At 47.0% G+C, this 15,931-nt stretch overlaps 1 protein-coding gene across 6 annotated transcripts in view; it reads right to left on the bottom strand.

The window, feature by feature from the left end:
* Positions 1-2,117: 2,117 nt before the first annotated feature.
* Positions 2,118-15,931, bottom strand: part of MAST4 (microtubule associated serine/threonine kinase family member 4) — a 568,618-nt gene continuing 554,804 nt past the window's right edge. For all 6 annotated transcript variants that reach the window (XM_073802173.1, XM_073802174.1, XM_073802175.1 and 3 more), the window contains 3 exons: positions 11,360-11,496; positions 8,929-9,110; positions 2,118-8,581 (listed from right to left, as the gene is read on the bottom strand). In XM_073802173.1, coding sequence (XP_073658274.1) covers positions 4,692-8,581; positions 8,929-9,110; positions 11,360-11,496 — 4,209 coding nt within the window. In that variant the 3' untranslated portion in view covers positions 2,118-4,691. The remainder of the gene's footprint in view (positions 8,582-8,928; positions 9,111-11,359; positions 11,497-15,931) is intronic.

The raw sequence follows: 15,931 nt of genomic DNA, 5'->3' as shown, positions 1-15,931 counted from the left end.
CAGAATTTTTCTTTTTAAAGAGTTTTTTGTTTTCACAAAGGCACAAGAATAAAGAGGTAGTGAGAATTTACAGATAGTACTGAGAAAGGAGCAGCCTTTTCCTAAGGCTTTGTGATTTCAAATGCAAATGCTCAAGCCCAAGCTTCCTGGGTTGCTCTTTCCTTTTCCTTGAGGACAGAGGGGGCCATAGTTGTTCTAAGGATCTGCACTTGAAAGGGGCAATAGGCTGAGGAGCTAAGAATCGCATTCCTGGGTAGCACTGAACTGATGCGCACCGGAGGCCCTCCACAGGAACTACCCTCTGTCCCTACAAAGGACTGCCTCCAGCCGAGGAAAGTCACTTCAGCCCAGTACTGTTTCACACAGCATATGTATGCCAAAGGGACAGAACTTTCAGGCAAAAGATTTTTTATTTAGACAGGTTAGGGCTGGAGGATATGGAGACGCCAGCTGACATACGAAGGCTCAGTAGCTGCAGCATGCTTGCTTTAGGCCTTGTAAATGCTTCATCCTTCACCTGCAGGTTCTGACAGCCCTCTCCGGGCAGCGCTTCAGTGAAACATCAGATGACTCTGTTAGAGTCTGTCAGCTTTACACTATTAAGAGACTTTCTGTAAAGCTGCATGGCGCAATTCCTAGTAACCATATGCAACAGATCTTCCTTTTCCCCACATCTGAACAGACCCGATGTTCAGTCCGTCTCGGTAGAAGATTCTTTCATTGCCTGCATCCAAGTATTGGGCTTGACAGTCCCACCGGCAGCCTGTGATAAGAGACGGTGACCTTGTCTTTTGGATTCCCAGGAATCCAGGCGATGCTGCTGCATGTTTTTTTATGACGAATGGTGCTAATGCTTCCAGTACAGGGTCTGAGGTGTCTGAACTGCCACACACCTCAGGCCCTGAACCTGGGCCAAGTGACTGACGTTTAGTATACGGAAAGTAATAAAACCAAGGTTCAACAAAGCTGTGGTCATTTCCAGCTTTCTTAGATATATGAGACGCATACGATACTAACTGGGGTAGGAGGTAGGAAGAAAGAGGAATAACACAAAATGACTTTGTGGAAAGTGTTAAAAACATACTGGCAGGAAGGAAATTAAATTGAGTGAACTGCCCTACCACTGAATTCCTTAATGTCTGGCCTATACTGAAGTAAGCAAATTTCCGCAGTTAACAGAGCTACACTTTTTCACGTAACATTTGTGTTGTGAACCAAAAATCTAGAAGCGAAATTGCCTACTGACTAATTAGTAATTAATTAGGACTAATAAAGGAGTCCTATTACAGAGAACGATTAGCTTGCTTGGCTCATGGCTTCCCGCCAATCATCAGGTCTGTAATTTTGCACCATATGATTTTTTTTGCATGTAAACTTAGAAAATGAGATGGCTTAGATCGTTCACAGAGGGCCCTGGGTCTTGAATTCAATTGCATGATACCTGGTAGTGTTTAGAAAGGTCAAGAGCTTTAGAACCAGAAAAATCCACGCTCTAATCCAAGCTCTCTTTACAGGGTATATGTTAAGTAAGTCACATAGCCTGTCTGGGCCTATTTGCTCACCAGTAAAATGGGGATGCCACCACCACCTGGTTTGAGGCTTATGTTGGGGCTCAAATAAGATGGCAGATAAAAAGCATCTTGCCCAGTACTAAGGGTACACATATAGTAGGCAGACAATAAATGTTAGGTTGCTTCCTTCCTTCCTGATGGTCTTAATGCTTTTTAATTATGAGGGAGGAGACAGGATGGGAGGAAAAGAAAGATGAGAGAACACAATGGTAATTGATGGAGCAAGGTTTTGGGAGAATTGAAGTAGGTGGAGTCATGGAGAAAGGACACTTCTTCCTGAGACTGTAGGGAAAATGGTGAGAATGATGTGAAAGTTGGCAAGTTCTGCAGCAAAGGAAGAAGGTTGGTAGAAAACAGAGGAAGGACTTCAAGGAAGACTTAATCTCAAAGAATGGAACATGTTCGTGTGGGTTAAAAAAAATTAGCAAACCATTCCACTCACCGAAAGGAATCTGCAGAAAACCATCCTTTCCATAAGAGAGTTACATTCAGTAATGTTTTAGAGACGCTATGTATGTGTGTATATGGGAAAAAACTTAATAGTCATTATCTTTTCATGCTAAATTTTTATTTCAATGTTATGCAACTGCATAAGTATAAATATTTGTTCAATATACAACAATTATGACATCCATAGGGAATTTCTTAGAGAAAATAAGACTGCAAACACTTTATTGCACAGATCCTAACAAACTTTGAAGCTGGTAAATCTACAGCTGGGAATACTACCGAGGAGCACATCTTACAATCACAGGAGACCGACCAAAATAGAACACAGGAGAATTTCTACCAGCTGACTGGAGAGGTTTACAACAACGAACAGGTATTACATGAATGCAACCTTAGGTACTCCGTAGCCATCCAAAATGCAAAAACATATTTGGCAAAAATGATAATACACTATACAAAATATACATTAAAAAATATCATTTGTAAACAAGCAGCTAGTTGTGCTTTAAAGGAAAGTGGACAGTTAAAAAGCAAAGGCTGTAAACCATAAACTACCTCCCCGACAGGCCTGTCTAGATGTCTGGGTGCAGAAGGATCGGGTTATGACAACCGCCAAATGCACGTATGAATTATAAATGTTGAGACCGTTTTTGAAACCCATTCAAGATCTTTCAACATATTTGTTTCTTCTACAATTCAAAACACAGTGATGGGGAATGGCTAAAACCTCATGGGAAAAAAATTCGGAGCAAGGAGGAGACTTTTTTTCTTTTTTTTTTGGCCATTGCCAACTCATTTTACAATGAAGGACAAGCAAGCGGTTTAAGTTACGCCTTTGTTTTTGGAGCGGAGCTTACAGCCTCACTGAATGATTTATAATCCACAGGGCTGTAAGATGAAGCTGTGCTTAGGTGAACAATGTTATAGCCTGAAGATACTAAGACACTCCCGAGGGGGGTTGGGTGCTGGATTAGTATTTCTTCTTGGTAATTTTTTTTTTTCTCTTACAAAACAAAAAATCCTGCTACGGATCCCAAGCATCTTATAAATACTTATCTGTGTGTATTTTCTCTTAGTGCCTTAGTACTTATGTCAGCAAGTGCTGTCTTACAATATAAAACAATCCACCAGGAAGGAAAACTGCAACAAAAAACAAACAAAAAGATCCCCTCAGCACTAAAATGATTGGACAAATTCTACATATTCCATGGTATACAAAATTTAAATAAGGCTTAGCAAAAGTAAAAAGGACAGTCACATTCAAGCACCAAATAGCTCCAACAAGTCTTTTTGTTACAAAAATGCTGCTCTTTATTAATACAGTATTTTTTTTTGCATACAAATAAAGAGATCATGTTATGAAATGTACGGAGCTACTTGATGCATCAGAAATGAATGTGAAACCCAGGAACTTGCTAAAAACAGCAAGCTTCGTCTACAACATAAGGCCCCAGCTATGTATTAAAATGTATCTGATGTCCTGATTATTCCTTAAAATATATGCTATGATGCCCAAATCCACAACCCCACCCCGTCCCCCGACTTTTCCTCAAAAAAGCAAATTTAAAACCTCTTCCAATGCCCGATGCTTATGACTCAACCTAAGTACTAGCAGATTGGTGTGCGGCCAGCAACTTTCCTTTATGTTCAACAGCAGGGCTGGTGCAGAACTACTATAAAATGTGTGCTTCTTAGACTAGTGACTCATAGCATAAAGGCCTGAGTTTAAGAGCATGAAAAGGAAAAGCGAGAGAACAGAAAGGGAAAGCAAAAGAACAGAAATAAGTCGACGTGTGTTTATAGCCCCTGCTCTACCTATGGTGAGGAGTTGACATACACACCCACAGACAAGGACAACTGGCCTTTCAGACAGCTGGGCCCAGGATCAAAATGGCTATTAGGATGACCATGAAATGAAATGAAAATGGCTAGCTCCATCTGTTGTGGCCATTTCTGATGGAGGAGGATTCCAAAGGCAGTGATTTGAGTAGTTCTTTAGATCTGGAAGTATAGGTAGCCAGATACAGTACTATCAAAATCACTCGTTAAAAATACACATGAAGGCTTACAATCTAGTGTATTTGGGCCTCTCTTTCACCTTCAACTCGACTTAGAATGTTTTAACGTAGAAAAAATGTAGCCTTGAAATATTCTTTTCTACCACAGACCAGAACACGTGGGTGGATGTGTATATACACGAATATGGGTGCATCTATACTTTTACATATACCCAGGTTTAACCCTTTTGCTTCATTACTGCATTATGATCAACGGTAGAGCGAAAATCTTATTAAAAAAAAAAGTTGTAGTAAATGATGCCATCAGCAGCAAAGTATCGACTCTATATCCCCCAAACCAAACACATTGCTAGGTATTTACAGAGAAAATCGTTTTCCTCAACAATCCGCAACCTCAACCTCAACCAAAAAGACTTTTTGTTTTTTTATTTTTATTTTTTTTGTACAAACACTATCTGGTAACAGTTTACCGGTTCCAATTGGGAAGGCATTTGGAAGAAGGTCCCTTCTTTTCCTGTTTCTTCTCTCCCCCTTCTTCGGTGAGGCTCCAGGCTCTGCCTGGGGGGGTTCCCACAGTGCTGGTTTCCAAGGTAGTCAAGATGCAGTTACACACGCAGGCTGGGTCCCCCAGTCCCGCCGGGGGCCTGCCCCATCACAAGGCCTTTTTGTGTGGGCTGCCGCGCAAACTCTCTTTCCCCCGCCTCTGTCGCACCCCGGAGTCCTTCTCAGAAGGAAGGGCGATGGGGCGCTCCGCGCTTGGAGCGGGGAACGGCTTGGTCACCTCTCTGCCCACATTCTGCTTCCTAGTCTGAGCTGGCTGGGCGGGGGCCGGCTCTTTCCCTTTGGTTTCTCCCTCGGTGGTTGCTCCTGAGAGGACCCTGTCCCGGTGGCTGGCGCCCTCCCCCACGCCTGGGTTGGGGTGATAGGATTCCAGAGTGATGGCTGAGCTGTGGAAGGATGGCAAGGAGTCGCTCTTTGTCATTTGGGTTCTGCCATCCCCCCCAGGCAGGGGCTTTCGATGGTCCCTGCTGCTGGAGGCTGGGGGCTCAGCTGTGGCCCTGCCGGCCTTGGCAGAGAAGGTGTCGCTGCAGGTTGTAGAAGTCTCTAGAACTACTGATCTAGCCTCGGGAAAGCCAGAGGAGTAGCTCAGAGACTTCTCGGGGAGGGCAGTGCAGCGGAAAGAGCTCTGCGCCGTGGCCGAGGGCGACCGTTTCATGCCACTGGGCTTGCCCGCCTCTGTCAGTGGCTTCTGGGAACCAGGCCCTTTCCCCTTGGCCTCCGGCCAGCCCTTCCCGGCGGCTGCTGCCGGCCTCTCCGTGCCCTTGGGCCCAGCCTCACCTTGCACCGGGGAAAGGCTGGCCCCCGGCTTCCCGCTGTCCACAGGGGAGTAAAGTGCTTCGGTGCATTTCTTGCCTTCAGACTTCCCGGCGTCAGCGCTGGCAGCCGGCGGACTCAGGCTCCTGTCTGTCTGTTTGCACAGAGGGGGATAATCTTTCACAGTGGATGGTTTGGGGGCCTTTGGAGATGGGTTCTGCCTTTCCCCTACAGTGGGAAGTTTCTGGTCCACCGACTCACTGGCCCCTAGGGGTCCTTGCCGTGGTGGATGTGCGGGCTTCTCCAGTGCCTCTGGGGGATGCCCACTGCTGGTGGGTCTCAGCTTGGTGTCTGGAGGACCCCATTCCATGTGTAGGGGGACTGAGGGCCCACTTGCTCCCTGGCCAATCACATCGCGGGCTGTGTTCTGGGGACCTGGGAGGGCAGGGAACTCCTCTGACACACCCTTACTGCTGCCCTTCCCCTCTCTGCCGGGGGGCTGAGCACCAGGCTCTTTGCCCACTGCAGCCTCAATGCTCAGCTTCTGGGAGAAGAGGGGCCGGTCTGGGTGCTTACACTTTGGAGGGTCTGTGTCGGGGCCAGACCTGGGCTTGTGGCTGCTGCTTTCACAGGGCACAGCAGTGGGCTTGGGAGGGTCCTGGAGGCCCAGGATTGAGTGTGTAGCGCAGGGCCTGCTCCCAGGCAGAGAGCCAGCAGGGTAGCTTTGTTGAGTGTAATGCTGCTGAGCGGCCAGGCGAGGGAGCTCTTTGGTGGTAGGTAGGGGCTGAGAGTTACTGGTGAGGTGATGCTTCTGCAGGGGCTGTTCTTTCCTTTCTGGCTCCTTGGGACCATCTTTCTGCACAGATCGGAAACCGGAGAGCTTTTCACTCTTCTCACTCTCTGTCCCGGGTGGCTCCAGAGACCACCTGGCAGAAGCGGATGCCAGCTTCGATTCCGGGCCACTCCTTCCCTTGACCAGCTCCCTCTCACAAGGAGCCGCTGCAGAGTGCAAAGAGGGGTCTTCTCTGGCCAGTGGCCTCACCTCATCTCGGCCGTCTTTGGGGTTTGTTTTCCCACAAGGCCCGCATGCTTTCTCCAAGGCCTGGGTCTGGGTGGAGACATCTGGGCGGGTCCTCCCCACAGCGGGGAGGGTTTTGGAGTTGTCACTGGTTTTAGCAGCTTCTAGTGGATACAGCTCCTTGGAGGGGTCTCTGCGGATGTCGGCCCTCAAAGCCAACCGCTCACTTCTGGCTGTGGAAGGGCCCCTTTCGGACGACTCCCTCCCGCTAGGCTTCTCCCTCAAGGGGGCACCTTCAGGTGGGAGCGGGCTGCGCAATCTAGACGGGTCAGCACCTTGGAGGTTCTGCCCCAGGAGGGGAAGGAGCTTAACGTCGGGCCTGTGGTCTTGGTGTTGGCTGGGGCTGCCCTCTCCCCGCTGGGGATGGCTTTCCACGATCGTCGCCGGGGTCCTGGCTGCGTGGGAAACCTTCCTGTCCAGCTTCAGCTCTGGGTCAGGCAGGGGTGACGCCGGTGAGCCCTGCAGACCCCGGCTGGGTGGTGGGAACCGAGGCTCGAGCAGGTAGGATTTGTTCACCTTGAAGCTGGCAGGGGAGGACTCCCTCTGACCCGCAGGTTCACCCTTCCTCCCCACGCTGCCGGCGGGAGCCTGTGGCACAGGGGGCCCTACGTCACTGCCTGGGCTGGGGCTCTGGGCAGGCTCTGGTGAAGGCAGCTCCGTCTTGGAGGCCTGCGGTCCAGACAGAAGAGCAATGTCCAAAGTGCCCTCAATGGGCTTCAGGCATGACACAGACCGCCCTTCCAGCTTATACTCGGAGGGGCTTTTCCGGACAGGCGACTCTGGAGCAGCTAAGCCCGGCTTCTCCGCTCCACTGTCCACCCGGCCAGGAAGGGCCTTGAGAGGGACAAAGGAGACGGTGCTGAGCTGAGCCACGTGGCCGCTGATGAATGGCGCGCGGCTCTCGGAGGCCGGCTGGGCCTCCTGCTGCCCCCCGGCCGGTCGGCCCGCGCTCCCCGGCAGGCCCTCCTGGGCACCAGGTGTCATCTTGGGTTTGAGCACAGGGCAGGGGCCATCATCTTTGTCTTCAAGGGACATCTTCTTTCTGAGGTAATCGATGTTGGCCAGCTTGCTGTCTAACTTCTCACACCGGGGACCCTCCTTGGCCTGCGGGGACTTCTCCGTGTACTCACCCTTCCCGGAGGTGGGCCTGTGGGTGGCGTGACAGAGACCGTCTTGGAGGGTGCTGTGAGCCGAGGCTCGTTTGAGGTCACCGGTGCCCTGGCTGTGGTCCCCGGGAGCTGCTGCCCCCTCCGAGGTGACAGCCTCGCTGGCCCGCACACTGGCCTGCTTGTGGAGAGCATCTTTCAGCAGGCTGCCCGGGGCCTGGGCCTCCTGCGCGGCTGCTTTGTTTTCAAAATGATTTGACCTTTCCGAAGCTTTTGGATAGATTTTCTTCTCTCTGTCTTCTAGCCTATAAGCAGAGAGGTTTTCCACATCATTGCCAAGTGCATGGGGTTTCTGGCGGGATTCCTGTTTCTCTGGGAGCCCGTCGGGTTTCTTCACCACCACCTTGGCCTTCAACTTCTCTCGGTCCAGCTCGTCCACAGACTCCTGTCGGCCCAGCTTCCGGGACACAGGGCGTTTCAGGCAGCCTTGCTCCACAGGCCTGGCCCGGCTGAGGGCAGGCGCGTCACACACGTTCTCCTCCAGGCTCTGCAAGGTCACCTCCCGCTGGGACTGCTCCCGCGGCGGCACCTCCTCCTGGGTGACCTCCAGGCTGTGCTTGCGGGAGCACAGGTGCTTCTTGTCACTGCCGTAGGAGGGAGAGAGCTTCTCCTCCGACTGCACGCGCTTGAGCAGCGGGGACCGCGGGGGCTCTGCGCTCTTGGGCCTCACGATGTGTCTGACGATGGTCGGGGGGGAGTGCATTTTGCTGGGAAAGGCTTGAGAGATCTTGGAGTTGCCAAGTGAATGTCCCAACAGAGGGGACGGTGACCGCTGAGGGGAGGTGGGCTGTGGAGTTGGAGAGGGTGTCCGGGCCAGCGGGGAGAGCGGGATGCTGCCCGCTGACTTACGTCTTCCTGACCGGTATCGCTGCCCGCTGAGTTTGGGGGCCAGGCCGTGGAGAGTGCTGGGCCGGATGTGTCCTGACCCTGCTGGGGAGTTGGGGGCACTAGAGCTTGGGGAGCTGCTCTGGGAGGAGTTAGTACCTGTGGGCGGAAAACAGGATGCTGTGAGCAACGGCCACTTTCCCTTTGCTTTCCATGCTTCCAGACCTAGCTGTTTCAGATAAGGTCAGGTAAAGGTCAGCAAATTGTCTTAGCATCTAAGTCTAGTGAATAAATGCTTTTCAGATAAACCTCCCCACACCAAGGGTTAACCCAGTACTTCCTGTCTTTTTTAATGGACCGAACAGCTGTATCTTCTGACCTTCCTATAAATCCTGTTCTCTGTCTATTACAACCTCAACCTTCTTTCCTTAAGCAGGAATAAGCCTCTCTTCCAGGATCTCAGATGGTGACCCCTCAACTCTTGAGAGGCAAGGAGACTCACTCACCGGATGGGAAGTCGGGGGTGGAGCGGTAGCTGGGAGTAGGGGATCGGGGAGACAAGCTGTGAGTGGGGGACCCCGGGAGGCTCTCCCCTGATGACAGGGATCTGTTCAAGCAGGAGAAACTTCGGCTGGTGTGGAGTAAAGGAGAAGGCTGCTTGGCTAGTTTTTTGAAAAGGGATCTTCTCCTAGAGTGAAAACAGAAGAAAACTGATCAGAGTCTACATTCAAAACCACTCCTCCTGCCCATAGCACCAGTGCACTCAGTACACGCCCCTGTGCCAGAGACAGTGATAGGATGACGGCAGATCCTTTTAAAGAGAAGGATCCCACTTTTATATTCAAAACTTTTTTATGACTTAGAAAGGAAGAGGTTTTGATAATACACAATGGAAGCTCTCTTCTCTTAATTTCAAGCACTTTAAGAAGAGCTGTGAAAATAGGAAAAATATATAATAAATATACATTCATTTATTTATATGTCAGGTTTTTGAGGACACGGTTTTTTGCCTGAAAGCTTCTGAGTACATAGCCCCAAACACACTGACACAATTTAATTAATTAAGAGATAATACAAAGTAAATCCCTGGAAGAAAAACCATCATCTTGGATATAGAATTCTTGGATGGTGATACACTGGGTAGAGGCTTTATCTCTGAGGGGCTGTTTGCTGTGCTTATTCCATTGTGAGCTCTTGAATATTCCTCATGACTGTGCACGCTGTACATTTACATAGAAAAACCGAGCAAGGTGAAACGAAGCTCATCACATCAGCAGGGCAGGAGACGCCATGCTGCAGCACAAGCAAATGTGCAGTTAGTGTCCCACGAGCACATCTGAAAGCTAAGAGCACAGCTTCAGGTGGCTTCGAAGCGCAGGTGGCTGTACAGAGTTCCTTCATCCCCAGGTAGTTTACGCTCTGCTACCCCTTGAAGCAAGTGTGTTCTATATGACCTAAACCACCATTAAAATATAAAGCTCACATTAAAAAAAAAAGGAGGATCTCAAAATGTGTATGTGTGTGTGTGTGTGTGTGTGTGTGTGTGTGTGTAAGTTTAATCACAGCAATACACGTACTTGGGTTAAAAAGTCAAATAGTTTGTAATGAAAAATAGCAACTCCCTGCTCTGCCTTTTTCCCAATACCCAGAGAAACCACTTTCTAGTCTTTTAGCTGTTTCTTTTCCTATTTGTCTGCATATTGCTATGAAATGTACTTATGCTGTTTTTTTAGTTTTTCGATTTTAGAAATTATCTGTTGATTTCCTACCACAAAAAAATGAGAATTAAGCTCTTATACAACTGCTTCCACCTTCTAACCGAAAACACTTCCCTGTTTCTATTCCTCTTAGTAGCGCTAAACCAAAATTTTTGGTTAGAAAAAAAAGGCTGGTGTTTTCTTTATTTACATGATAAATACTGTTCACAGCTCGGCCATAATTCTATTTTCCTTCCTTGTATAACTCTGTCTTTCCTGGAGTCAATAATCATTCCTTTCTCATTTGCTTATTTTTCTTTTCTATCATCAAAAATCCTCATAATGTGATCCAACACACCAAATCCAAGTGGGCAAAGTAGGGCTGCTGTGGCATGGTGCAGGGAGCACATCTAGACAACTGCCTGGCAAGAAACATCCTCACCAGAAACACACACACACACACCTTGCTAGTGCCTGCATGGGGCACAAAATGGTACCCACGGTGCCTCTCACAGTGCAAACGTGTAGCCAAGTTAGGCTTTCAGTCAGTAAAACAAAGCCTTTCTATTTCTAGGCTTATTTGGATGCTTTAAAGATCTAGTTATCTTCAAACATCTGGCATTAAAAAATAGCACCTGGGGCTTCCCTGGTGGTGCAGTGGTTGAGAGTCCGCCTGCTGATGCAGGGGACACGGGTTCGTGCTCCGGTCCGGGAAGGTCCCACATGCCGCAGAGCGGCTGTGCCCGTGAGCCATGGCCGCTGGGCCTGCGCGTTCGGAGTCTGTGCTCCGCAACGGGAGAGGCCACAACAGTGAGAGGCCCATGTACCGCAAAAAAAAAAAAAAAAAAGCAACTGTTTGTTTTTAGATAATGTAAAGGACGTTATTAAATACAGATATCATGCTAAAAACTGCCTGAAGTTTCAGTTCCTCAAATCCAACTCAACTGAAATGAAGTCTAGAGGCTTAAGAAAAGGCAAAGGGCTTTTCATGGTTCTCACACATGAGAAGAAGCAATATAAATTCTTCTACAGTGTAACTACGTAAGTCTTTTCACTATGAAAAAGAATGCTGTTACGAAGGGATATAAACGCTAATGTATAAATACATGTGAACCATGGGGCAACATTTCTCACAGAGAAATGGACCCTTCTCATATGCAAGCATTTACATCAAGCAAGGAGTAAATGTCGCTCAGTGTGGGAATGCACCAAACCCATGAAGAGGACGGCTCTAACTCACCTTTCCAGACTTTCCTTCTTCTTGGATTTCTTGCTCCGCCTCACCATCCGGCTCTTATAGCTGTTTCTCCTGGCTGGCCCCGTCTTGATTGATGTGTTCTCAAATGGGGTGGTCGTGATCGACACCTTATTTCCACTCTATAAAAATATGACGTGGTATTAAAGCGAAATGCTGTGATGAAACAAGACCAGAACAGAGATAGGAGAGCCAAAGACAAAGAAAAGATCCACAAGGACGGACATACAAAAGGCTTCCATGGGTCAATGACCCTTCAAGCAGTGAAGTCCTGACAAACTCGGTGGAAAAAAAATGTGAGGTTTCCTTAAGAGGGTGGGATCTGGAACTCCACAGAGCTGAGCTCAAATCTGAGCCTGTGACCCGAGCATTTGCTTTCCATCTAACAGGAGAGTCACACCTATCTCATAGGGCTCGTCTGAAGATCAGGGAGATAGAGTCTGTAAAGCCTTTAGCACTGAGGGTGACACATGGAAAGGACTCTATAAATCACAGTTATCCTCATCCATATGTATTAAGTATAAAGATGCCCAGGGGCTCTCTAGAAATCATAAAAAACCATCATAAAGCAGCAAAACGGAATGAGACTTCTATTTTAAATTATTTTTAAAGGTTCCTTTTCTACCACCAGAAAACCTGTCAGCAGGCAGAGCTGGAAAGTTCACGCCAGCGGGTATGAAACAGCCTCTGTTTGGCCAGGTCAGGCATGGTGAGGTCATTCCTGGTGGGTTTCTGTGCCCTACCACTTGAACCTGGGACAGGGGCCGGCTGGGCAGGCCCTGGGGACGGATTTGAGAGCAGAGTTAGAGGGCAAGCTGAGGTGTGCCCTGGGCAAGTGGGCAGGACCCACCCCCTTCACTCCCGTATCAATGACCTCTTCTTGAATTTCTTAATAACCAGGAGAGAAACATGTCCTTTCGGAGTCACAGATGGCCCCGATTACCTTAAGAAGACAAGAAGCATACGGAGAAGGGCCTTTTTTTTTTTTCCCGTACGTGGGCCTCTCACTGCTGTGGCCTCTCCCGTTGGGGAGCACAGGCTCCGGATGCACAGGCTCAGCGGCCATGGCTCACGGGCCCAGCCGCTCCGCGGCATGTGGGATCTTCCCAGACTGGGGCACGAACCCGCATCCCCTGCATCGGCAGGCGGACTCTCAACCACTGCGCCACCAGGGAAGCCCGAGAAGGGCCTTTTAAAAGGCCTGTGCCTGGAAGATGCCTAGCAACTCAGCTCTAAGCGGTATTAAGAGATGGGGAGTTGAGTATGATGGGGGCTGGGGACTGGAAAAACAGAGATTGTTTTAATATCAACATCCACCTTCCCTCCCAACTTGGGAAGTAATCCGTGCCATTATAAGAAGAAAAGAGTAAAGCATATATATATTAAAAAAATCACTGAGGAGCTTACCACCCAGCTAACGTTGGTAACATTTCTGTATATTTCCTGCTGGTCTCTTAACAGGCATGTAGAAAGTATGTATATATATATATATATATATATATATATATATATATATATATATATATATACACAGACACACTTTATAAATAATTTAAATCTTAATTAAATTAATCTCATATTTAGTTTTATGTTTTTTGTTCACTTCACATTTCCTAACTTTGAAAAACTTGCCCTTCATCACTGAATATTCCTTAAGAACATGATTTTTACTGGCTATTTAAAAATATTCCATGAGATGGGTGAATCACAATTTAACTATTTTCCTACAGCTATTGTTTTCTATCTCGCAATTCTTGTAAGGGTTGGAATGAATACCTTTATCTCTAAATCGCTGTCCGAGCCTCTGACATTTCCCTTAGATTACATAATTAGACCCAATACACGCAGCAAAGGGTCTAGGTGGACTTTTTAGCGACTCTTGGGGCCTGGTGATACACTAATTTCCAGAAGGGTTACGTCACCTCGTGCTCTTGCCAGCAGCGCACGAGCAGCAGCCACAGAACGGGCTCATCAGAACTGAATATTAACATTAAACAGATTACTGATTTTACAGGAAAAAGTTACATCAAGTTTTAATCTTTGTTCTTTGGCTATTAACAAAGCTGGACTTCGACTCATTTATTTTCGATGATTTCTATTTCTTTAGAGAACGATTTGTTCATGTCTTACATCCAATTTTGTATCAGAAAGTCTTAGTACTACTGATTTTAGAGTTCTTTATATATTTAAGAACATATAATCCCATACTTAATGTCATAATTGTAAAAAAATATTTTAGGGAAATGAGATTTGAACTTGAACAAGAGAAACAATTTTTCTTCATCCTGAAAGAATAAAGTACATGTTTTATATGCAAATGCCAAAACTTTAAAAATAAACCTTAACCTGATAGTAGAGACTGACATTCAATTTATTCTTTAAACTGAAAACTCAGCTTTGAAGTATGAAAGGCCTACCATTGAAGGTTGTTTGGTATGGGATTTTCTCTTTACAAATTGAGTGAGGCCAGGCTAACTGAGCGAGGCCAGGCTAAAGTTTTAGTTTTTCCTGCATGCCTTAGGGGAAGGAAAGGGGCAACAAACATGATGGGAGTTCATCTTTCACTGAAGTTCCTTTCGTCCTTTTCTACATCATATACAGAGTGGACACAGAGCCACAATGATCACCGGGGCTGCTAGAGCCCATGAGCCATCTAAGCTTGAATCCACTTCCACCCCTTCTAACACAATTCAGCACTGACTTTTATATCTTTACCTGCAAGAGGCTCACAATGCCACTGAGCATCTTAAAAGCACATTGTGAATATTAAAGCATTTTTCACATATATTCTCTTACTTTATTTTCACAACCAAGTCATGAGGGTTTTTTTTTTTTTTAAACCCTATGAGGTAGGAAGGGATTATTATTTTTCGACTAGAGGTAAGGAAAAGAGATTCAGAGACACTGAGATTCTTTTTTCCCAAGGTCACAGAGCCCAGTGGGAGAGCCCAAAGCTGGCTCTCCCGCCCCTCACCCCACACTGCCCACTCCTCTTGGGCAGGGGCATGCCCTGATCCCTTCCATCTCTTCCTCCCAGCAGAGCGCACAGCTTGTACTTAAAGAGTGGTGGTGAGGGAACGAGGCACTGGATCCATGTAAGGAATGATCAATGTATCAGACTGTCAAGAAGAAATTTTAAAAATATCGTCAACATTATATGAAAAAAATATAATATAAATGCTGAACATTCCTCACCAGAAAAGTTATGACCAGGGTTTGCTGAATCAGAGCACGTCATTAAGTTCTGGACAAAAGTCCCTTTCCACTATACAACCAAACCCAGTTTTCTTTTTTTTGTTTCTACATATGGCTGTTCCAGATGACAGTTCACTTGACTTATGGAAATACACAAAGAGATAACTTCCCTAAGGGGAAATACAGACACAAAAAAAATGCAGAGTGCAAACAGTTGGTTGGAAACGTTAATGATTACAAAAATGGTAAGCAAATGACTGAAAAATATTATAATTTTATGGAGAACAGGTGAGAATTGTGGAGACTGCCATCTGGTGGATCCATCGGCTATAGCAAGTGCTGTCAGAACTCGGCACACTGTGTTTTACTGGGTCTACTGACCTCAACAAATTCTTTTGAAGAAGAAGCAGTCTCTTATTAGGGAAATTCTGCAGCACTGTTTTAAAAAATAACAACGAAATGGGGCCAGAAGACTGTTAAATGTTCCATTAGTTAAGTTTTACTTTAAACCACTGGTATGATTAGTGCACCGTGGGAGGGAAATTATTTTAAGCTGGCTGAACTGAACACAAAAGCAGAAGTCAGGCTATTCAGTCTCTTCTCTCAGTCTGACTCCACATTAGTTTATCAGTTGGCCTTGGGTGCTTCACTGAGCTAGACTGTTTTTACATTTCTTTCTCTGCAAGACGCACATGGCGAACAGCACTCTTCCTGCATACGTGTGTCCTTGCCCCGACTCAACCCTCCATGATCCAGCCCCAGCCATCCTGCACACTTCATCCCAGATGCTATGAACTCAGGCTCCAGCCACACTGGTTTACTCATGCACCTCAAGCACTCTGAGCTTCCTGTCCTTGTGTTTTTAAGCATCTTCTTTATTTTGCCCAGACCGTCCTACACCCTCTTCCCATACACTAAATGTCCACCCATCCTTCACAGCCCTGCACAGAAAACCCCTAACTCTTCACCCCTGCCCACCCTGGTGGAAAGCCCTCTCTCCTTTAGAACCTGGGCCATATTTACAATTTGTTCCTTTTGTCTGACACTCTGATTATAGTCTAGTATTGCCACTGTTTCCCCCGTGAACGTTGGACTGTATTAACTTAAGTCACTGGCAATCAGAAGACTTCATGTACAGAGCACAGTGGCGTGCTGGTTGAAAGCACAGGCTCTGGAGCTGCATTGCTCTGATGAAAATCCTCTTCTGCTCTTTCCTAGCAGATAACCTTGGCTGCTTTGTTAACTTCTCCCTGCTTTAATTTTTTTATTTATCTGTAAAATGGGGACATTTATGTTTATAGCACCTATGCACAAGGCATGAGGATTACCTGAGTTTATTCATGTAAAGGCTCTCGATTACCT

This window comes from Tursiops truncatus, chromosome 3, assembly GCF_011762595.2.
Source record: "Tursiops truncatus isolate mTurTru1 chromosome 3, mTurTru1.mat.Y, whole genome shotgun sequence".
NCBI classification, from domain to species: Eukaryota; Metazoa; Chordata; class Mammalia; order Artiodactyla; family Delphinidae; genus Tursiops; species Tursiops truncatus.
The sequence above is the reverse complement of the archived record's forward strand: the minus strand, read 5'-3'. Positions and strand labels throughout refer to the sequence as shown.